Source organism: Drosophila serrata, unplaced genomic scaffold (genome assembly GCF_035046125.1).
Source record: "Drosophila serrata isolate PLE 108 unplaced genomic scaffold, ASM3504612v1 contig_245, whole genome shotgun sequence".
NCBI classification, from domain to species: Eukaryota; Metazoa; Arthropoda; class Insecta; order Diptera; family Drosophilidae; genus Drosophila; species Drosophila serrata.
Window position 1 is genome coordinate 2540344 of NW_028257143.1, and position 24828 is coordinate 2565171.

Genomic DNA, 24828 nt, shown 5'->3' on the forward strand with positions numbered 1-24828 from the left:
CCCCATATACACATTATTACACATCGTTCAGGATAAATTCCAGTGAGCTGCATCAATAAATAAGAATCGTTTTCGGGGCGATTAACTTGGTAAGCATGGTGGCTGTGGAGCATTCGGGGGCAGGATGGCGGGGGCAGGGGCTCCCGGCCAATCCAATATATGTATGTTTGTATATATGGGATTAACCCTAAATGTGCTATGGCAATTATTGCCAAGCGGATGACGCCGACTGCGACGCCGACTGCAGCTGTGGCATGCCAACTTAATTTTTAGCGTAGACGGCAGCAACTTGACCCATATTTCCATTGAGCTGGCACCGCTCCACCAACACACGCTCACCGCCACTCGAAGCACACACACTCACACATACACCGGATGACCCCCCTTCCAGCCACAACCAATAACTCCCTCCCCCCATTCCCCTGCAGACCAAAGGGCCAACGGTTCCTATCCCACTGCACATTAGCGTACTGAAAACTGAAATTTTGTCGTCGAAGCGGCAAATGAGCTGGAAGCTGGTGGCAAGGGTGGGGTGGTGGTGTTAGAGGGGGAGTGTTGGTGGTGAATGCTGCTAAATAAATATATATATATACATATATATGTACACATAAATCTATATAAATCTGTATGTACACGGAGGTATGTTGGTAACGAAAAACGAACGCAAAAGCGAAAACCGAACTGCGGGCAGTGGCGGTGGCTGAGTGAGTTTGGTAGGGGGCAGGGGGAGGGCAAAGATGCTGCTTTGCGACGGCGCAAAAATAAATTAAGTAAAAATTAATGTCACAACAGAACAGGAACGGCAATGGCAACGGCAACGGCAACGGCAATGGCAACATTGGAGCCCCAGCGTTGCCTTGGCTTTTTTAAATGAATTTTATTAGGCAGATGAGCTGGCTTTCCTCCCTTCTTCACCACTTTCCAAGCACCGCCGGTGCCTTCTAGCCTCCAGCCACCCCCCCTCGTGCCCCTGTCCCACTTTTCCACGCATAAACAAACACTTAAAGAGCGTATACAGGGTGCCTCGGTTGCAAAATCAAATTAACCGTTGCTGTTCTATTCTGCTCCATGGAACCCCACGCCCCACGCCCACCCTGCGAAGAGAGCCTCGCTCTCTCTTCAGCCTGGCTCTCTCTCTCTCTCTGGGAGTGGAGAGTGAAGAGTGAAGAGTGGAGAAAGTGCGTGCGTGAAAGCTCGTTTTTGCTAAAATTTTAGCCCTGGATGCTGCTGGAAGTTCCACCTTCTTGGGGCCCTCCCAAATGTTGTTGCCGTCTTTTAGGCACGCATAGACATTTTAATGTCAGACCCGTGCTGGCAGAAAAATAGGAAAAATCGACAGATATATACATATATATGTACCTACATATACAATGCCATGGAGTGGGCGGGGGGTGTGCAGGGAACCCAAGGAGGCAGTGAAAGCCGGAGCACAACTGCACGCAATTTCGTTACGATTTCCACTGCTGTGGCAGTTGTGTCCCCGCAAAATGCATTAAGATAGAATGCCAGAGATACCGCCACTGAATATTGCATGTTATTAATGCTGGTAATGCAATAATGTCTGCCTGTCGCCATTCAGAATGCGGAAAAATCCAAGGAGGAGGCGAAAGAGAAGGAGGAAGAAGAGCAGGAGCAGGACATCCAAGCCAACTTTAATTTGTGGCAATTGTAATTACACTTTGTTGATTGGCTGCCGCAGGATTTTAATACGCCTTTGCTGCTGATTATTTAACGCAGAAATAGATCCTTAAAAATAAAGGGTTTTTTAATAAAAGAATAGTTTAGTTAAACGGTAAATATTATATATTTAACTAACCCGAATTCAACATTAAAATCAAGAAAGCAAGATAAACCCGCCACGCCGAGTTTTAAATACCCTAGGAGTTTGAAATTGAATTATTAGATTGAGTTGAGAATTGAGAAAATCGCAAGCTTCAAATATTCGATATTTATTGATCGATATACCTGGCAAAAAACATATTTATTTTAATTCATTAAGCTTTGCTATGTGAATTTTGATTAGGTGGACAACTCGGTTTACTCTATTTGAAATAGTTACATATTAATATATTATATATTATTTTATTATATTATTATTTTATTATTTTTTTATTAATTATTTTTGGGTTGGAAATGACTTATCCATATAAGCATCTGACTAAAATTATAATACCCTGAAAGGGTAAAAAAAACGTACATTATTTGTCAAAATTGTATTGTGTTGTAACAATAGCAGTTATAGCCATTTTTAGAATATGTTGATTTCTCAAAAATACACAAAGATAATTATAATTTAATGAAAGTAAATACATTTAAAATTTTAGGATTTTTGTAACTATTTGTAGTTTTGAATAATTGTAAACTTCTCAACAGAATTTAGAACATTTCTCTTATTGATTTATTTGTCCTCAAATTAAGGTAAATTTTGCTTACACTCAATGTTAAATTCTCATTAAATTCTACAATACAATTCTTTTGGAATGCCTTAACCATAAAGATACTACCAAATCAAACCATGAACAACCTTATATAGAAACAATTTTCCTTAGTACGGGTTTATTTGAATTTTATTAGGACTCTCAGACAAAAATGGTAAGAAACAAAACAGATCTTTTAAAAGGAATTAATTAGAATATTCCTTATTATTAAACCTGAATACATATATGTTAATATTTATTGAAATTGAAAAGTTGTTGTCTAAAGTTAGTTACGTTAAGATGGATAATGAAGTACAGCTGTAACTTTCATGAAATACATAATTATCTTAGGTACATGTATCTTGATTTGTAATCCTTTTCTGTGTAGGTAATTATTATTTTTTAAGCTTCGCTTAAGTATAAACAGCAAGGATTTCCTGTTCCGCACCTGATATTGCATTCAACCCTATAAATATAAGATGGAATTCATATCCGGAACTCGGACCAAACCATGATTGCACTTGCTTAAGAGCATTTTAAATTTTGTTCTCCATTCATGTCTAGTATTCCATAATATTCCCTTACTTTCCATCAGCCTAATAAGCCATTAACACTGATTAGTAATGCAGTGCTTAAAGAGATGCAGCTGTGTTGGCTGCAGGAGGCAGAAAGTAAGTGATACTAATACCTGCGGTGCTGCTCCTTGCTGATGATTATCCTTTGCAGGATGGGCGGACCGAGGCAGATTGCGTGCTGTCGCCCATCGCTGGCCGCGAGGTAATTGACCAACATTTTCAATTAATTTTTGCCCCAATAAGCAGCCAGGCTACGAGGGATCTGGCACCCGCTTCGCAGGAAGCGCATTTACATGGCCCCAGAAACTGAATCAGAAACTTCGCTGCGGACGCACCGCAGTTGAGTTATTCGCAGCGCAGCTGTTGGCCAAGTCGGCCCATTCCGGCCAGAAGGCGCTGGCTTGTTGGCCAAGTCTTCGGGCCTCAGGCCTCGGTCCTGGGACTGGGATGTACGCCACAAAATATGGCTGTGGAACTTTATATATGGCAACTCGTTAACCTTCTTTTCAGCAGCTGGGATATTTATCTTGTTATGACTATATAGTTGAAGGCAGAGTGTCAAAAACGAAGCCGCCGAGGGGAAACACCGTTTACATGTAACACCTGGGCTTCCTTCAAGTTTTATGTCAGGTGTTAACCAGCCCATTAACAAATAGTTGTATTAGGGTGGAAACGCTACAAAATTCAATAAACTCGGTATGAAGATAATGGCTAATGGAAGTAATATTCAAAATTATGTTTTTAAAACTTATGAAATTGCTGTAAAATCATGTGAAATATATGTAATAAAAGGAGAGGAGAATAGTTCATAGCTCACGTAATCCCCTTTGACATTATTAACATATAATAAAGAAACTAATTCAAGTGACATATATTGTATAATAATGTTATTAAATTAATTTAGTTGACAATAATTGAGTCTCCCGTTCAGAATCTCATTGTAGTTGCAAGTTTTTATTAAATTAAATATTTCATGATATTTAATGCTCTATAAAGTTAAAGCTAGCCAAAAAGTTTTGGGAACTCGAGTCATGCCACTACTTTGTTCGCTCCCCTTTTTGGACCCCACCAACCTCTCCCTCTCTTTTTGCAACTATCAACCGCATTTTCCAGAGTACCAGAATACACACCGACTTTCTGTATATATCTTAATATATAGTGTATATAGTATATGTAGTCGCACGCATCTAAACTCTATATAGCACACACACAGGCTCGCGGTGTAAGTGATTCCATGTGCATTAACTTAAATGCTTTGCGGACTGGGCACTTTGCTTTCTGAAAGGCAAAACTAAAATAAAATACAGAGAAGGCGAAGGAAAATTGCGGAGTGCGGCAAGGAGAAGCAGCGGAGCTGGGTAAAAACCGCTTTTTCAAACATTTAACGATTTTTTAGGTCAGCCACGAGCGCAGAAATATTTTAGCATAAAGTACGAGTGCACAAACAAATACAAAATTTATGTAGGTGTGGGGCTTCAGTTCATGAAAGTCAGACGACGCTCCTCCGCTCGCAAATATATGGTGCAGTTCAGTTTATGAGAATTTCCTTTACAAGTTCGCAGCTCGGCAATGCGCGACTTATTAACGTACTTCAGGATGTGCATTAGAGGAGCGAGTGCCGCTGCTGCTTCCTCTAATTGCGGCATCCACAAGAAATGAGGCCTTGCCGCAACTTGACAATGCCTTCCATGAGTTTCGTGAGTTCTTGAATACGTGATATCAAAATGGCAGAAAATTGAGCTCCAAGCATTTATATTGATAGGAATTTCAAAGAATTTGAAGATTATAAGGTAAGAGCCGTATTATTTCGTTGCATATAAGTATCTATGGCTTTCCAAATTAGTTAAATTATTTATTTAAGCAGAGAAAAATTGGTAAAAATAACAATTTTATGTATTGTCTTCACTTTTGTATGTTTGCCAATTTACAAAATGCTTGTTAGATCCTAGGTATGGGTTCCAATTTATGAAATAAATTCATGAAGTATGCTTCGTATAAACATAGTATATGTGGTTATAGATTTTCGTATATTTTGACAAGTAGCCATAGTATTAACTGTGACTCCAAATGAATTGCCATCTCTTTCCGTCAATTAAACCAATCTTAAATGCAGTAATAGACATTTTCCATAGGTTCTCGAATACATATAATTGTGTTTATATTTTCTCAAATCCTGAAGTAAATTCATGAATTAGGCTTCTCATATTTATGATATGTTATATGTCACTAAAGAATTAAGTATCATTGGACAACTATTTATAGTTTTTATGCTGTTTGGAAACGAAATGCAATTTCTGTTTAGAAATTAAACCTTGCAAAAATTACTGTTTATGCCTTTACTTTCTGACCAATTTGAGAGCTCAATTTATGAGTTATGCTTCGTACAGACACTACTGACTGTATCGCCGTATGAATTAACATCTGTTTTCAAAATTGAAACAAGAAATGTATTAGCGATTACATGAAATCTATTTATGCACACATATTATTTTCCAAGTTCGTGAAGTAAATTCATGAACTCTGCCAAAGACGTACATAAAAGTATAGATTTTCGTAAAGTTTTACCACTAAAGATGAATTTCCATCTTTATTCCTCAATTAAATCTCACATGATACAAACAGTAATAATCAACTTCCGTTTGAAGTTGTAGCTCACAATTAAACCTCACATAAACACGATAATATTCAACTTCATTGTGTTGGCTATAACATGAACTGTTTAGGAACTAAATTCATCTTCGCATAAACATTGCACTATAACAAACAATAGATTTTCGTACAATTTGACAACTATAGATATTGGTATTGATTGTGTCACCGAATGGATTGCCATATCTATTCGACAATTAAGCTGGGCTGGGAGCAGGGCTTGCAAAATGACGAGGCAGCTGAAAAGCTGCGTTTCGTGATTATTGCACATATGGCACGCACTGCTAACATACATCCCTCTCTTTCGGCGGCTTTAACACCCTCTCTTTCTCTGCACCGCACTGGCTGTCCCTCTCTTTCCCTCTCTCTCTCTCTCTCTCTCTCTAGCTCTTTGGGGCTGTAAATAATTTCAAAGTCTGCGTTCCATTGAGAAAAATAGGTCAGCAGTGTTGTTGCTGCCGTTAAACTGGGCGTGACGGCAAAAGTGGCGAGCTGGAGTTGCATTCGCCACGCCCACGTCCCGCATCGCTCGGAGCTCCCTCGGAAGTCCTTCCCAGTCCCCCCACTCCCCCAAGGACCCTTTCAGCATAAGGTTGCTACGTGTAGTCCTAAAATTCAGCCGAGCTTCGCACACTTTTCACTCGCTCCCCCCCGCCCAATTAGGTGGGCGTGGCATACATCTGTACACATAAATTGCACAGGATCAACTAGTGGTTAATATTTGATGGCAGCTGCCTGCGTTTTTCCCGTGCAGCAGAGGCAGAGGCACGATGCACGGTGCACGGGCACTGGCACTGCAACAACTGCATCCGAGCTAACCTGCAGCGACCTACTTTCCGACAATGCATTATTGCAGAAGCTGCAGAGCGACAAGGGGCTGGGATTTTGGGGGCAAAGTGCTATTCGAGAGCTGCATCAACAAGTACACACTGAATAATTTGCAGACCGCCCGCTAGGAGGAGCTGGGAGCTGGGAGCAGAGTGAGGGCTCCTCCGGCTTGTTGAATCTACTTTATTTCTGCGTGCCACTGTCCATAAAAAAAATCGAAAGTGGCAAACATAAAACCGATTCTTAGTGTTCCATCCCAAGCAGATCCAAATGTTGCACTCTGCAGTATCTTAACTGGTTTAAGTGAAATCACAAAAGGGCCAAGGAAATAAAGTAAGAAAATAATTTTAAATATAACGATATCGCAGGGAAAAAAGATGAAGAAAATCGAATAAGGAAGTAATCCTTGTTGTCCCCGTCAGTTGAAGTATTACAAAAAATATACACATTTCTGTGCCTCCTTTTAAAAAACTATAGAAAGCTGGAATTATTTTAATAAATAATAATAATGTATGGCCTAAAACTGTTTTTTAAACGTTAAATATAATTTCAGAATGATCATTAATGTAAATATCACTTAATTTGTCTTACTCCTTTAGAAACCTTACATCCTTTATTTAATTTAAATGTTTTCTACCTCAAAGATAATTAATATGTATTTATTGTCAAAGGTTCACGAGTTAATAACGCTAAAACACTTACTAAACCTACAATTAAATTACACCCAAACATAGTGAATGAAATTAAAATTAACATGGCTAATTTACTTTGCCTAAGTATTTGTAAATGTATGAATAAGTTCAATTAAACAGGGCGAAAGGCAGAACAGAATGCTAACAAAGGAAGATAAATGTTGCTAGGAAGATGATTCGCAACATTTAACGAAACAAAAATGTTGCTAGGAACATGTTGAGCAACACCCAATGATGCTGTCAAAACAAATTTAGTTGTAGAAGTTCATATTTATTGTCTAATAACTCCTATGATTATTATCCGATCTTACTTAACTTTTGTTACTTTTAACTTAAATTGTACGATAAAACTTTATATGCATGCATGTATCTCAAGATCTAAGACTAGATCTCGCATCTTGTAATGCTGATCAAGAAGAGTTATTCAGACCATTTTAAACCAAAGAAAATATATGTAAAAGCAACACATTTTAGATAAAAATCTTAAGGCACAAGAAAACTTCTTGCTGATTTTTAGAGGGTTTATAAGACTATATGTCCAGATTCTTGAAATTAGGACTGTTATGGTTTACTACATGCACATTTCCCAAGCTCAGTTTCGGCAAAATTAAACAAAAAGCATCTCCAGTGGCTTGAGTTCCGACTTCCGATCCCCCGCCTTCAGTCGCGTTATTGTGTCACAGCCTTTTAATCCTGGCAGCGAACGACCCATGAAATGGTTGACTAAAAACTATGGGAAAAGCCATCAGCGAGAAGTACTTGAGGTAGCTATTTTTAAAAATTCATTTATTATAGTTTTTCGGGTAGTTTTCCTTCTACACCAACTAGTTTATCAAGGTTTGCGGCCCAACTGTTGGCAGGCGCTTTGTATTTTCAGAGCTAAAACAACTTTAGCAAAGCAACAAATAATAAATAAATAACTTAGCAGCAAAAGAGCAACTATGCGAAAAATGAAATAAAATGTGGAGAACGGGGGAGGAGCGGAAAACAAGGCTGAAGGAAAAGCGGGAGGCTGCTGGCTAGTCCGGCGAGTTGAGTCAAGTTGAGTTGAGCCAGGCCATGTCCTTGGGCAACTTCCCACGCAAGGATGTTGCCCAGCAAAGGTTACCCCATCGCACACGCACACGCACACACACACACAGTATGCGCGAAAGCAATCAAAGAGAATGGCTGAGGCAAACACATAGATAGAGGGATACAGACACACACTCAAGAAGAGAGTGAGAGAGAGAGGAGAAAACAACATAAAAATTAAAGAAGCTTTAAGTATTCCCTCTGTTGTTATTGTTGGTGTTTGTGTTGGTGTTTGTGTTGGTGTTGTTATTGTTGCTGTTGCAGAGGGAAAATGGTTATTGGTTTGGCCGCTCTGCTTCTTCTTCTGCTTGCCACATCTCGTCCTTTATCCATAAAATTGGAACGCTCCATTATTCGCTCTCACGCACTTTCTCTGCTCTCTCTGTCTCTCTCTTTCTCATTCTTGTTCTCTCTCTCTTTCGCATCTCTCGCACTTTCTCTGTGTTGAAATTTCCCAGCTCTGAGCACTCCTGAGTCCTTAGCTCTCACGTCTCAGTTCCCGGCTCTGCTCTCAGTGTTTGCCTTAAAGCTCTGCTCGATGTCCTGTGTCCGGAGTCCTGTGTGCGAGTCCCGTATTAATGTGCAGCGATTATGGCCAACGGATCCATAGTCCGCTTCGGGATACACCTCGCACAGGAAAGTAACAAACACAGATACAGGATACAGACACACACACACACACAAAGGGCGTTTGTCTATTTAAAATAAAGTCACCGACAACATACGAATTTAAGGTTTCAGTCCTTCTTTGCAATGGGATCAAAGATTAGCCTCCAATAGTTCCTTCTTTTACTTTGAGCTGAATTCATCTGCTTAGTCGGTCATCAAACATTTATTCAAACTGAATAAATAAATAGATTAACATTTGGGTATTTTACCAAGTCTCAATAAACATGGGTTTACTTTTAATCCATCTTTAGATATGGTTTATTTTGAGAATACATGGATAGAATCATATACCATATTATATTCTTATGATTATTATTAACATTTAAGTTTCACTTTCCTCTTTATACTTTATAAAACCTTATATTGTGTGGCATTTCATAAGCATTTCAAATTTATCTCATTTTCTGTGGCTCCGAGTTCCCGCCCGAATGATACTTAATGAATTTTTCATTATATATGAATGAGAGTAATCGGGGTATGAGTGCATATTACTGCTGAGGGACCGCCAAGCCAAAAGCGCGACCTAATGGAGTGAAATGTGTCATAAACTGTTAAAATTTCTCAGCGAATTTAGTATAATATTAACCTTACAGATGAATGTTACGATATAATACAAAAATAGATTTCCGAATTATATTAAGAAGACACCTTTTAAGTTTATATTATTTATTCAAACTCAAACATACATAGACCTTAAGACTAACAATCCAAGATGATCTAACACAGCCCATAGGTAGAGGGAACCACCTCCTGGGAGCCACCTTATGGCACCCACTCGTCCACATCGACGGTTTTCTGGGAATACTGGCACTCCATCTCCTTGTTGGCAGCCGCTGTCCGTTCCCGTCGGTACCGCTTTCCGCCGATGAAGCCCACTATCAGGAGCACAAAGAGGGAACCACTGGCCACTCCGATGATGGGAATGGTCCAGGGATTCAGCTCGTCCTCGTCATCGGTGGCCTGGTTCAAGCCCAGTATTTGGTCGAACAAGGTGCGCTGGCAGCTGAGATATCCACCCTCCACGCTGGTCTCGTCCGGAACATATCCTCTGGAGCAGTTGCAAATGCCGGACTCCAAGCAGATCTGATGTGGACCGCAGCCGGTCTTCGTGCAGGACCCCTCATTGCTCTCGAACTGCTTCTCCCGACAGTCGCCTTGGAACAGGACGAAACCTTCGGGGCACTCTTGGGCAGTGAAAGCCGCCGTGGAACTGGTGCTCGGGACCTCTGTGCTCTCCTCCGAGTCCTCTTCCGAGAGGGATTCCTCACTTATCTCTGCACAGCGCGCCTCTGTTTTATCCCAGCGGTATCCTGCGTTGCATGAGCAGCGCTCCACGCCGATGCACTTGCCGTTCGCACAACCTCCTCCCACCTGGCAGGTGGGCACACAGTCGCCGCTCACCCCATCCCCGGTTGGTTGAAGCTGGGTGTAACCTTCCCGGCAGGCACAGGTGTTGGGGGCCACGCACTGGGCACCCGGGTGACAGGGATCCTGACAGATGGGCTCACAGTAGTGTCCTCCGTCCTGGTGATTTCTGGCCGAGACGTAGCCATTGATGCACTCGCAGCGATCGGGAGCGGCACAGCTGGCATGGGCGGGGCAGGCACGACTGCAGATTGGCTCACAAAGGCCAGACTCCACCTGTTGATAGCCGGGGCAGCATTCCCTGACCAGCCGGTGGGTGACCTGAACCTCCTCCGAATCGTAGATCTCCGTGGTTTTCTCAGCCTTCTTCCAGATCCTCCACTTGGATTGGGGCTTCACAATGGTCCGCTGCTTGGTCACGGGCACAGTGGTGCGTACGGTCTCGTTCCTTTCACAGTAATTATCCCGCAGGCCAGCCGCCAGGACTGGACTCAGCAGGAGAAAAAGGGTCCAAATTATTTTCATCTTGACTTGTGTGAACGCAACCAATGTCGACACAGGACTGAATGCAGGCAGCAGAGAGAGCTGGCTTGAGAGCTACCCGAGAACGATTCGAGGGGAGAGTGCAGGCAGGCAGGCAGGCAGGCGGCAGATAGGTCACAACAACATCCGCTAGATAAACACTGCTACGCGGTACACTGGGAGAAAATGCAGGCTATTTATGGGACTGAAGTCATAGTATAAGTCAACTTTGTGTTGCATGTTATCATAACTTATATATTCCAAAACAGATTAAATGTAATTTAAGCTAAACGTTCTTTAATACATCAGCATTTTCTCAGTGATTTTATCTCACAGTTTTACCATATCTGTGTTGCTGCCAAAGGTCACCCTCGGATTGAGGAGACAATGTCGGCTTGGTCCCTCGGTTTATCGCAGTGCCCTCTATGCCACTATCTAAATACCCGCTTTTATAAGTTGCCCGCATAAAGACACTGATAAGGTCGGAAACAACATAAAGATGCAATTGTTTTCCATTGAGAATCGGTCTCGATATGACTCACAAAAAGCGGAACCAAATGCCATGCAGTGTATGCATTTTTGCTTCATAATGTTTATTTAATGCTAATAACGAATTATGTTTAATATATCAGTTCGTAAACTCTATCTATCGGTTCGTATGATTGGAAATATATTTCCCACTAAATACTAGTTATCTTTAAGGTTGGTCCTCAAATATTTTTACTTTCTTAACTGAGTTTTGCCTTTGCTACCTGCTCATTTGGAATTTTACCTGCCTGTTTTTCAAATCTTAAATTTATTCTTACCGAAAGTAAAAACCTAGATCTCTGCGAGGCAGGTCGTCTTGACCTTAGACACTTTTTTGATCTCGATATATCTGACAAATTTATTAGTTTCTTTAATTTCTACGGTTTCTACATTTCGGAATATTATAAGCATTTATGCGTATTAAATACTTGTACGAATGATTCATCCATTATAAATTTGTATATAAAATATATATAAGTGAAATATTACATATCTGTATCTAAACTATCTAAACTCATTTAATATATCTATATTTAATTTAACAAATACTTCAAACTAATTTTAATATTGCGTTGGAAGTATTTTCTACTTTAAAAAGTAAAGTTCTTAATTTGGATTGCCTTCTTGTTCCGTTAAACCATTAACTTCATTGAAACACAAATCCCCAAATATGGTCATTTATTAGCAGACTGTCTGTGCCTTTGTAGGCGCAATTCAATTTAGTAGGATGAAACACATAAATGATTCAGCCACTTGAATATATTCTAGCCCGCAGGATGCCCTGACGTCATCGGAGCTGGAACAGTTACACATTTGTTACTTTTGTCACGCTCGTTTCAAGTCGGGATCTCTGGGATGCCGTTTTGTTGGGCACATTGACACTCACATTCACATTCGCACTCACATTCACATTCACATTCCCAGCGAACCCAAAAAGGAGCACCCGCTCGTATGTATGTGGGCAACGCAACTGTCAATGCAGGAGCAGGAACAGGCGACGTATAGGGCACGTATCCTGGGCCGCAGGATGCCCCTCCCCGGCGTCCCTTCCTGGGACGGCAGGGCCGCCTTTATGGAACATATGAACGGATGAATGACAGCTGACATAGAGACAAAAGTGTGTGTGACACAGTCACATTCTAATCTAAAATAATTGAATTGAAGTCAGATTGCAACTGATGCCTGGCTTTGCCTGTGTGTATCTCACAGATACAGATACAGATACGGCACGGCAAAGCACGGCACGACTTGGCGGAGCGGGTCCTTGCGATTGTGTGCTGAATGTCCTGGGTGTGTGTAAAGTGTAACTGTTGGATAACAGATAAACGGCAAACTTGTCGTCGCCGGCATGTGTCACTGGCAGTCGGCCCGTATCTGTGTATCGGCTCGTATCTGTATCTGCCGGCGGCGTAAATATGTATCTATACACTCGTAAAAAAACACCTTTTTAAGGTTTTACGTAAATCAGATTATATTATTATCTTTTCGTGTCAAGGTGCAATATTTAAAGCAACAAAAATATATCCTTTTTCAATCTCCTGATTTAAGGCTGTTTATATATCTGTAGTATCGTTTTTCTTAAGGTGTAACAGTTGCTAACAATACATATGGGAAGCACCGCATAAGATAATTAATGGTTGGATGGGCTTATCTAACTGGATTTCGGTTGTTGGTATTGTCTGCAAGGTGGTTCTAGCCCCTTTCGCTTCTGGCCGAGATTTCTCACGTCGGCAACTGCAATTAGGCTCAGGGACTAGTCAAAGTTCTGGGCCCTGAGTTATTGCCCCGACTTCGGCTGCGATTCGCGACTCGCTAATTGCCGGCCATAAATTTGCATTATCTCACGTAGGTAAACCTCCGCCAAGGCATTCAAGCGAGTCCTGGCCCCCAACCCCCATCCTGTTTCGTCCTGAAGCTCCCCTTTTCTCGTTCAACTGTTAACTTATCTAAGTTGCTGCCGGCGGCCCCAAAAAACTTTGGCCCCTGCCCATGTGACATCTGCTGCTCAAATGCACAGGCACGTAGCTGCCTCTGGAATCAGCTTGGGTCCGGGTTAAGCCAAGGTGGCTTGATGGGACCGGGACTCTCCTCTGCACTCTGCCTCCTGCCCCTGCCCCAGACAGTTTAACTGGCAGCATGTTAAGGTATTTCATGGCTAAGCCTCTCTCCTCACCTGAGAGTGTCCATCTCCTCCTCCTCCTGCGACTCTCCAGAGGAGTCAAAGTTTTGGTCGCACGAAACTTTGCTGCTCCCAAATGATACGACAATAATTTTAATTATAGATTAGCAGACAAATCCTCAAATAAGCACTAAAATTCCTTAAATTATGGAAGCAAAAGAAGGTATTTTCTGTGCAAGTAACTCTTATATTATATGAAGTCTATATCGCCGATTGTATCTATTAAGTTGGTAAGACTTAATCATTGACATTTTAAATGTTATAAATAAAAATAGTATAGCTTTTTTTCCATTGAAATTATTAAATAATATTTAAAATAATACAGAAATAAATAGAAAGAAAAACTCACTATAAAAAGCATTGAAAAAATCAAGGAAGTAAGCTATAATCAAATGTGCTTGACTTTAAGGCTGTTGCATAGAAGTTCTCATGTATCAGGATATAATATAAGAAATTCTTAAAAAAAACCTATAATTTATCAAACATTAGGTGGAAAAAAAAAGATTTCAAGTTCTTAAGTATTTGTTTCAATGTATATCTATTACCACCTCAAGGCCTGGCCTAGTTTCAAGCAAATTAAGACGCCAACGACGAAAAAAAGCAGAAACTGAAACTGAAACTGAAAATAGTTAACCTTAAATCTCTTTTTCATTCGCGACGCGAAGGTTAATAGAATAAGCTGCAGCCATCTAAGGGGAAACGTCCAACTAAAATTAAGCATTGTGTTTCAGCTTTTGTGCTTTAGACTGCCAGCTGCCAGTTGTCTCAACTACAACAAAATAAAAACCTTAAGAACAAAAATAAAAAAAGCAACAAAATAAATAAAAAAAGGACACCAAGGAGGAGGACGGGGCAGGACGGGGGACACACGTGAGAAACTTTGCAAATGGAAAAGTGAAACTGAAAGCTAAAAAACTGCGTCGCCGGCTGTGATTAAAAAGCAGCGACGCTATTTGCTGTAGATACACACACATATATATGCCACTGTAGTACGTATATAATTTGGTTCAGGGGCTCCTCAGTTCTCGGCTGCGGCCATTTTCATTCTGCTGCAAAGTTTAAGGTCCTTCATACATAAATAAGCAGTAGGCAAAGCGGCGTCGCCTCAAAGTACGTCGGCGAACTGCAGAGGCAAAAGGCACAGGCACAGGCTGAGGCTCTGGCAACGGCAACAACTAAGCGGACATGACACCCACTAGAAGAGCATACTCCAAAAATGGCCAGCAACAAACAGCAACGGCAACGGCAACGGCAGCCAGGACACTCATCAACAACGGGCCAAACAAGGGCGATAAAAACAAGCGCAACAAGGACTCTGAAACCCGAGACTCGGAGTCCAACATGACACATCGTCATCATACACGAGCGCCGCGTAACAGTTGCCGAGATCCTGGCAACGCCTATGCCACTGGGTGAGTGGGCGGCGGATGGGTGGGCGGAGGCCGGGAGGCTGTTCGCCAGTGTGCGTGTCCTTTGAGCTGTGGCAGTGAGGCAGTGTGGCAGTCAGTCATGGCTGCTGGGACATAATTAAGGACATCGCCGGCCAAAGCGAAGGCAACAATGAGACCGCCGCGAAGTGAATTACTTTTGGCGATACTCTCTCTCTATTCGTGGTCCTGCAGGATGCCTATGTCAGTTGATTGTTCTGAACACAACTGACTTAAAAGGGAGTTTATAATTCGAGTTACAGTTTGATTCTTTAAGTTGATATTAAACCTAGTATCCCATGTTTCAGTTTAAAATCAACAGAAACCGTCTTTAGTCTTTCTTAGAGGATATATCCTTTTGATACACCACACTCTCAGCTGCACTTGTTTTAGCCACCTCGCTGGCTTGATGTTTGCGTTTGTATTTGCTGATGAGCACGGATGTGTGTGTGTGTGTCTGTGCTGAAGTCTGCATGAATGAATGATGAAAAGAAATGGCTGAGGATGCTCAGGGTGGGAGCTCCTTCTTGGTCTGAGCTGTGTCACGGAAGACAAAGCCTCGAATGGGCATAATGAGCGTAAGGAGCGTACGGAGGTGGCGGGCCGAAGGAGCTCTCGGGCTCAGGACAATGCAGCGTGAACTGTGTCATATTATTAATGAAAAAGAGCCCGGGCCAAATGAGCAGCGAGTGCAAAATGATGAAAACAAAACAGGATGCCGCAGTCCTTTCTCTATGCAACAGACTTTACTGCGGCCGAGTGTGTGTGTGTGTGAGTGTTTTCCCAAAAATGAAAATGAAAATGAAAATGAAAATCAAGTCCAAGCCTGAAACCGTAGCCGCGGCACTGGAGCAAATATATGTATAAGGACGACAGAGCGAGCGTCAAGTTATTTATTTGGCAATTGTGCGCTGCCTTTATTGTCCTCCGAGTGGGTGCTGCCTTGTTTGCTTTTGGGCATTACTTTTGCCCCCAGCCTCCCGGCAGACCACCCACCACCCACCACCCACCAGTCCACCTCATCCCACCCACCTGCCACCCACTCACTCACTCGCCAGCTGTGTATTTGAATGTGTCGGTGTGGTCGTCGAAAGGTCAATGAAACAATTTTAAAATGCTTGCCCGAGAAATAAAACAAAAAAATGAAATCAAGTCCAGCAATGTTCACAGGGACGTCCACTGAAGCCTCGTGGGTTGAGGGAAAAACGAAAATAATGCCTGCGGTTATGGAACCTTGTTGTGCGAGGGTTCCTTCACATTTTCTGTGATTATTGCAAGTTTTAAGGGCGTATATCAACAGGAATATGTTTTAAAACAGTGAAAAGAACAAATATAAAATATAATATAAAACCCGTAGACCTATCAGTTTCACTGCTTCAAATTTGTTGCTTTATTATGAAACACTTGTTTTCTTTCATTTTATTATAATTATATTAAATTTATTTTATTAAGCACATCCATATTCGGAATATGAATATCTGAAGAGCTACAGAACCCACTAGGGTGTTTAGACGCCTTTAAAATGTGTCACAAATTATGATAAAAAGTATTAAAAATTTAAAATAAATAAATTTGACTTGTGTTTGGTACCTAAACACTTATATTCCATAATTTTAGAACGAGTTCTATTGATTTCTCAAGACCATTAATCAATTTATAAAATTAAAACGAGATGTCAGACTAATACTCAAACTATACTCCCAAGAATAGCTTATGAATATCTTTAAACTCTTTTACAGATTTCTAAAATATACTCTTATTGTTATGATATATTTATTTGACTTTATTCAGATAAATCCTTCTGAATTTCGTACTCACCTTCGAATTCCTTCCCAATTGGTTCAGAATCAAAAAGACTATTTGATCAGTATATTAGGGTTCAGATGATCTGGTTGAGCGTTCGTTTTAGTTTATAAATATTTAATTTATTGTATTGCGTGTTGAACTTGTTTTCGGCTTGTTCCGTAGTATTATAATTATATCAAATTCTTTATCAAATCGGTCTCCAAAAATTTGTGTTGTCTGATAAGTAGTGAAGTCAATGCAATTAATTTAAGTTCGGTAATGATTATTATTTAGTTAGATGCGAATATTGATATATGCGTATGAATGTATCGAGTCGACTTGAAACATTTAATTTCAGCTTATCCAAAGTGTTTTTATGGAATATCCGATCCTAACGGGGTTGCAATTGAACTGTGGTTTCGTTAGCTGGTTCTTAAGTTATAACTTATTGTTATTAATAATATTTATAAATCTTGTGCGTATTCCAGTTTCTCGTTCAGAACTTGAAGTTCTTCTTTTACTGCATTTCAAAATAGTTTGGCGAGATAAGTTTCCAATTAAGGAGACTTTTCCACGTTGAGCTTCTTTATTGGTTTATTTTTTTGTTAAAGATATTAAAAATGTTTTGCCATCGCTGGTTTTTTTTTTGCATTATGGTATATTTTTAAATGTTATTATGTAGCTATTAGTATTATATTAGTATTCTCCTTGTTTTCATTTTCCAACATTATTAAAAGGAATTGATGGTTAATTTTATTCTCGTAAGCAATTGCTCGATTTAATTACAAAATTGTTTTGGTAATGGATTTCGCTTTGAAAAGTTATCTATACAGTTAGATTTTAAAAGTTTCACGATTTCATGTATTGATTTTATTTATTATTATTTTAGTTTTACTTGGCGCTTGTTGTTTCCCGAACATTAAGAACTTCTAATTTAGTTTTATGCTTTATGCTTCCGATTCTCACTCAATAAAATTAGATATTGCTTAGCATTAAATTTTGTATATAAACTTTTAGTGGTTTATTTGGTTTTAGTTTTTACATCCATTGTTTTTGTGTCATGCGAGTCGATGCTGCAAAAGGCGAAAATAATAAAACATTTGAATTAATCACAAATTATTCAATATGCAATCATTGTGAATTTCTCACTTGTTGACAATGTCACTGAATATCCTTTTTGCCAAAGTCGCCCACACAATGTGAACATAAAAGTAACCATTGCCATTTATTTTTTGGCACCTGTTATACAGACACACACACACACGAGTACACACACAGACACACACAGAGACAGAGAGCGAACATGAGAGAGAGAGAGAGAGTTGCACTTGACATGTATCAAAAGGATACTTTCTATTTTGAATCTTGATTGCTTTGATGGTCAATTAGCAATTTGCCAGGGGATGAATTCGAAAATAATAAAAATCGAAACAAAATATCCGTGGAAGAGCTGTGTGGAATAGATGCAGGAAGGATGTGCGAAAATATGTGTACAGCAATAAGGCAAGGACGAGCAAAAATGGTAACGATAAAACCAACGATGATGATGATGATGCTGATGGAATTTTCACAGGCACAAGTACACACACACACACACACACACGGAGAAGCACACGCACACACGAGTCCCTGGGCCAGAGGGAGAAGGCAAAACGTTTCTTTTCTTTCTTAACATCTTCTTAGGAATAGCAATAGGAATATTAATTTCCACGCACAGATATATCTGAATTTAACATATATGTATATTCACGGGTGCCACAAGGAGTTTGTTTCATATGGTGCCTAGAAGTATGCTACACTCAATGAAAATAGCAAATTAGCAATACTTTTGCGGATCACTGCATACTTTTGGGCACATTTTAAACAGCAATTTCTGTGGCACCCTTGATTTTTACCGATTCTTTCGATTTGTTCAATGAATTTACCTGCTGGAATTGTTGTACATATTTCTATTTTTTATTTGCAGTCTTTTTTTGCGTACACGCGGTGTGTGTGTGTGAGTGTGGGCACACTAGTATTAGTATATATACATATACGTATATGTAGAATTGTTGGGCACACACACAGGCATGGCCACGCACTGACTCGCACACTCACACAGCTATACGCGCGCGCACCGTTAGCGACAGACAACAGGCACACACACGCACACAAAACGGAGCGAGGCGAGGAGAGGAGAGGAGCACACGGACACGGACACGGACACGGTGGCGGAGACGGAGGCGAAGGCGAAGGCGATGGCAAAGGCGGGCAAGGATTCGGAGGATGCGGATGCGGACGCAGACCACGGGCAACGGCAACGCAACACAACGCAACGCAACGCAAGCAACGCGACGCGACTCTCCGGCTCTGCTGCTTGGCACACTCTCAATCGTTCAATCGCTCAGTTCAGTCGCTCAATCTCTCGGCCGTGCTTGGAGGCAAAAGGCAGCTGACAGCACAACCCGAAACCGGAACACCAACTGAGCCCGATGCCTGTGCAGCATTGGCAGCCAGGCGCCGCTGGAAGTGACTGCAGAGTCCGCTGGAGGAGCCGAGGCACGAGCGTACCCGAGCGCACCCGAGCATCCCACGACACATCCTTGTGCAGACACGACATCCGACATCCTGCGATGCCACAGCCCCCAGGCTGGAAGATGGGCCACGAGTCCTTGCCAGTCGTCAGGACTCGCGCTCGCCGCGACTCCAAAGCGCCTGGAAGGCCGTGTGGCACGTGTGTCTGTCTGTGTGGCTTAGGAGGCAGCTTTAAAGTCCTTCCCGGAAAGCTCGCCTCGGCCACGGACTCGGACTCGAACTCGGAGGCTGTAAGAGAGCGCCAAAATGTGCGCAGCTTCTCTTTCCGAAGCTTTGACAGTGCCGGAAATACAGGGTGTACAGTCAGAGAGGTCCTGTCGTAGTAGCATGGACCCCTGAGCATGATCAGACTTGGAATTTATTCCACTGATTGCCATAAGTTAAGTGTATATATTCATACTTATATTAATTTTAAAGTTAATACATAATGTGTATGGACTTTTAAAATTGATTATAAGTTCCTGTCAACATTTGTGGCTCTTGTTAGTGATGGAAAGTGTGATAAATATAATGGTATCACATTAATTAAAATAATTAATATAAATAATTTGCAATCAATTAAAGAAAGTATTGTATATTTACTTCAAATAAAACCTCTTCGTACTTTAAACCCTAAAAATATTTACTAAAGGATGTTGTTAAATATCTTTACAAATTACGAATTACTTTATTATTTTAAAAGAAAACTGAAAAACTTCAATGTATCAAAGACCAATTCGATTGGAAGATATTTTGGAAAACATTCATTCATACATAAAGGGTCAAATTCACGATACAAAAGCTTACACCCTCACTTGGGCGGAAGGATACACGGACACACGACACACATAACGACGAGCTTACATACACAAAAGCAGCATGCGTAGGTCCAGAGCCAAAAATGATTTATGACCCCACAAAAAAATTAATTTAAAGTAAGTTCGTATGAATGAAAAATGGCTTTCACAAACTCAAAACTACAGGGCGCCCGCAGAGAGACAGCTGGAGAAGGAAGCTGCAAAAGTTGAGCTCTCTTTGGTCCTGGACACTTGTGGGCCGCCGTCTCTTAAGGACCTCTCGCTGGTGCTCTCACTTTGCTGGGCTTTAAGCTCTTTGGAGCCTTCCATTGCAGCTATTCCTGTGGGTCCTTCCAGTGGCTCCCAAACCTCGTCGGGCTCCCGCACCCGACGACAAAGTGAACGAAGGACACAACACGGAGCAGGTCGGAGTCCTGCTCGGCTTTTCCCGTTCACCTTTTTTTCTCTGCCGTTGCCATCGGTTGGTATCCATGAATGAATCCTGCCGATATTGCCAGTATTCGCACCTGGCATGCAGCGCAGTGCAGACTGCCCAGGCTGGTAGCGCTGAAGGACATGCATATCCTGAATTTCCACAACAGCCCCGCCCAAATGGCCAGGGGGCAGGGATCTTGTTGCAGAGAAAAATTTCATCATGAATTATAATCATTGGTTACTCAGGAAGAAGAAAGAAGTCAGTCGTCTTTAATTACGTATACGTAGTGTTGGGCGCACTTTTGATTTATATTTATCGGGGGGAGTAAAGTTAATGTATTATAACAAATATATAATTATTAATTTTATTTGTAAATGGAGTTCTTTTTTGCCATTCAAAATCCATCTTTAATATATTTAAACGAAAACTGATTTGAAGTGAACTTGGGGCTTAAACCTTTCTGCAAAGATAATATGGGACTGAGCCAACTGACTGTTTCTATTATTAGTTTGCACACTTTAATTGAATGAAAGGGGCCCACAAGAGTTGAAGCCAAGAGGAAGTCTAATTAATTTTCCCGCTCTCTATTCTGGTCTCATTTCGCCCCGTCCCCCTCGTCGGTTGCTTTCACCCATTGTTGTTGGCATTTGTCGCGGCTCTTTCAATTGCTTCATTTTTATCACAAACAAAAACAGAGAGACACACACACACTCTCGCATCCTGTGGCTGTGTCAACCGCATCTAAGTGGCCTGCGCCAGTATCCTTGTGCATGTGTATCCTTGTACGTATCTCCTTGCCGCTTCCTCTTTTCGGGGCCAGTCCACAGTTCTTTGTTTGTGCGGATTTTATTTAATTTGCTTGGCACTTTGTTTGCCTGCCTGTTTGCTTATTTGTTTTGATTTTTCATGCTTCGTGTTTTCGCTGGCGTTTTGGGCTTTTCCCCTCCCCTCCCCCCACTCAGTTTATTGTTTGTTGCCTTTGTGGATTGCTGATTTCCAGTTGTCTTAACCTTTGCCACCGCCTTGGCTGAACAATTTCTTTCGGAATATTATTACACTTTAAAAGTGATTCGAGGTGAATAATGAAGATATCACAATTGCGCCAACACGAATGGGCAAATAGGTATGGAAAAGTTTCTTAAATACATTTTCCCGCTAAGGAAAAAGTTTAATATTTGCACAGAGCCAACGTGCCAATCAATCGCTCCGAATTGACCCATTTAACCAATGTCCATTCCATGTCCTTTTGCCCCTCCAGTCCCTTTAGATGTCTGCTCCACTTGGCAGCCCTGCTCAAATATTAATTCATATCAAGGTTTTGGCATTCATTTTCAATCCATTGCTGCGGCTCACTCCCGCAAACCTCTTTTCCCTTGGCCCAGTTCTTCCCTCTCGTTTTGGGTTTGTGTAATGAAATTTAAGCAGACTTGTAAACCGAATTGTGTAATAAATCTACAAGCCACAAATGGAGTGAATTTCAGCCAGCAAAAACAGCGAAAGCGAAGAGACAAACTTTATTATCCCAGACACTATTAGAGAATATTTATTTTTGTAAAGTTTAAACCTGTCTAGCATTTCCTATTTAAGGTTAAACATCTTGTTGGTTTCAGGAGCTCCTGGCCAGACTCCAAGTGAAAATTGGATGCATTTCTTGCCCAACAACCGCGAAAAGCAAGCGCGGCAATTTCACGTTCACGGCTCTTGGATAGAGCCACACGGCAACTGCATTTTGAGGCTCGCCCAAATTGACAGTTCCTGAGAGCTCTCCGTGACGCTCAATTGTTTCAATTTGCTTTCCCGATTTCTCTATAATTTATGCAGCCTGATTTCGCTTCTCACTTTTCCGATTGATTTTGTGGCTGTCAAATGAATTGACTCCGAGTTCAACTTCCCCACTCCGCTTTTAGCTCCTTTGCCGAAAACTGTGTCGAGGACATTGGAATTTAAAATGGATTAAAAGGTGTTAGCCTTGGGGTTCAGGATTTTTTAATATCCTTAACCGTCGAATGGATTTCAGATTTAAATTGAATTTAAAATTGGTATTGTTTTAGTTCTAGTTAAATGTTAAAACATTTTAAATAATGCATTTGTTTCCTTAATTACTCGCTTATAAATATGAACATAGCTTAAGATAACGTAATCTTTCAGTAAACGTTTCATTTTCGATTCCTTTTAGGTCCGTTGCTCATCTTATATTCCCTTATTCTTATCATTATTGAGATTAAAGAACTCGACTGCCTTAATTGCTTTGCCTCTTGACGTTCGACAATCATTTGGCATTTCGATTCGTTTGCTGGCTGCACATTCCTCATTTCGAATCAAGTCAAATATGATAAATGATATGCGAAAGGAGGGAAATTTATTGCCACTTCGATGGCCGGTGCTGCTGGTGAATTTTCATTGCAGAGCGGCTTATCGGCAAAGATGAACAGCGGAAAATAAACCAAACAGGGAAAAGGACTCTATCGGAATTTTAATCCGTATGAAGGCCTTTGAGGCAGCAGGATGTTCAACCGACTGCAGCTACTTTCGAGGCATGGCACCTGTACGCGAGTATTCCATTAAGTTTTTCAATCCCCCCCCCACCATTTTCCACTTAATACCTTTTCCAAGGATACCCTGCCCTCACTCTCAAAATAAAAAGGAATAGAGTGAGTATTTGGTTATATAAATATGCAAGTAAATGTAGTGTCTCAGTTATACCATTAAACTAAAACAAAAAAGAAACAATGAGCTTAACTTATCTCTCTGGCATCTTTGTTTATTGCTTCCTTTTGCGCCGTTGAACAGTAAGGGTATCGAAGGACCCATTTCACCAAAAATAATTGGCTTACTCGTCCACTCTCCGTCTCGCTTTGTACTCTCAGTCGCGTTCTGGTTGCCATAATGCAATAATCCTTGAATGTCGGACGCACGAACGAGTTGATAACAATTTCAATTTTTATGACAAGTCAACTTGGCCAAGCCATCCAACGGCAAGCAGCCAGTTATCGGCAACAACGTAAGGACCAACCGAAACGAACTCAATCGTGCCGATGGCGAGCAATAATAATAATAAGAGCAACAATAATAACATGGCCGATTGCACCGGCCCCACCTCCCGCGGATCCCTCTCCGTTTTGCCGCGTCACGTGCATACACACATACATACATACATGTGCAGTCCGCACTCGGAGCCATATGATTTATTGGCATGCAACACGGCGTCCTTCCCCGGAAATGTGTGTGCAGTCAGCCATTTTGATGCGAAGATGGCGTCGCGGGGGCGGATGCGGAAGGGCAGCTTTATTACGGCTCTTGCCGACGGGTAAGCTGAGATATCACTCAGCTCGCCTTTTGCACACGACTGTCAACAAATTTGCATCTGCATCCATCTGAAAATCCACCCAGAGAAAGAGGGAGAGAGAGATGCAGTCGTTGAAAATTAAATGAAGATGAAGACTCTACAAAAGGAACGTTATAAAGCATAATTTTAAATTTTAAAAACTTAAAAATTGAAGAAAACAATGCACTTTCATGTGTGAGATCAACTATAGATCTAAACGGTGCTTTTTTGTACGTACAGATCTAAAATGTAAGCTGGAGAGTGATAAGGTGCAGAAAGGTCTCTATCTTTATCCAAAATTGTATAGCGTTACTCATCTTGTTATAAACGAAACTATACAGAATATATAGAATAGAATAGAGAGATAAATAGATAGATAGATAGATAGATAGATAGATAGATAGATAGATAGATAGATAGATGGATATATTGATAGATTGATAGATAGATATATAGATAGATAGATAGATAGATAGATGATAGATAGATAGATAGATAGATAGATAGATAGATACGTAGATAGATGGAAGATGGATAGATATATGTATAAAAGAATCGAATGGTAAATAGGGATAAGCTAAAACCAAGATATGGTGAAAAAATCTAGCTAATCGGTCTAGTATATCTTTTAGTACGCCAAATACTATAACCCTCTTCCCTTCTTTAGTTTCTTACGATTTTAACAACTGCCTGAAAGTATGTTAATCAAAGTTAAAATTTAACATGCTTATCTCCTATTCTGGTTTATGTCTAAATACAACCACAAAAACCACTCAAAATAAAAGGAACACCGATTATTCAATCATTTTTCATTCTGGAATTTTTATTCCAGCAATTACACATTGAATGGACTCAGGCTCTGATTTGCTTAAACTTTCGTTGTCAGCAGCAATTAAAACAACACCGCCTACATCACGTTTTTCCAACTCCTGTGCACTAAAAAATTCATTGAAAACACTGGGAGTTTTCCACAGCGGGAAACAAAAACGAGGAAAGCGAAAAACGAA

The 24828-nt window shown here is 40.8% G+C and overlaps 2 protein-coding genes across 3 annotated transcripts in view; both read right to left on the reverse strand.

Moving 5' to 3' along the window:
* Positions 1–19368, reverse strand: part of nAChRalpha5 (nicotinic Acetylcholine Receptor alpha5) — a 56165-nt gene extending 36797 nt beyond the window's left edge. Inside the window, exons 1-2 of one of the 2 annotated variants that reach the window (XM_086832085.1) lie at positions 18636–19368; positions 16744–17783 (exon numbers count right to left, since the gene is read on the reverse strand). The gene's annotated coding sequence lies outside the window, so the exon portion shown is untranslated. The remainder of the gene's footprint in view (positions 1–16743; positions 17784–18635) is intronic. The other variant, XM_086832086.1, reaches the window with a different exon arrangement.
* NimC4 (Nimrod C4) lies at positions 9554–15476 on the reverse strand. Its single transcript, XM_086832087.1, has one exon. The coding sequence runs from the start codon at positions 10792–10794 to the stop codon at positions 9667–9669; it is 1128 nt and encodes a 375-aa protein (XP_086688213.1). The 5' UTR covers positions 10795–15476; the 3' UTR covers positions 9554–9666.
* Positions 19369–24828: the final 5460 nt, after the last annotated feature.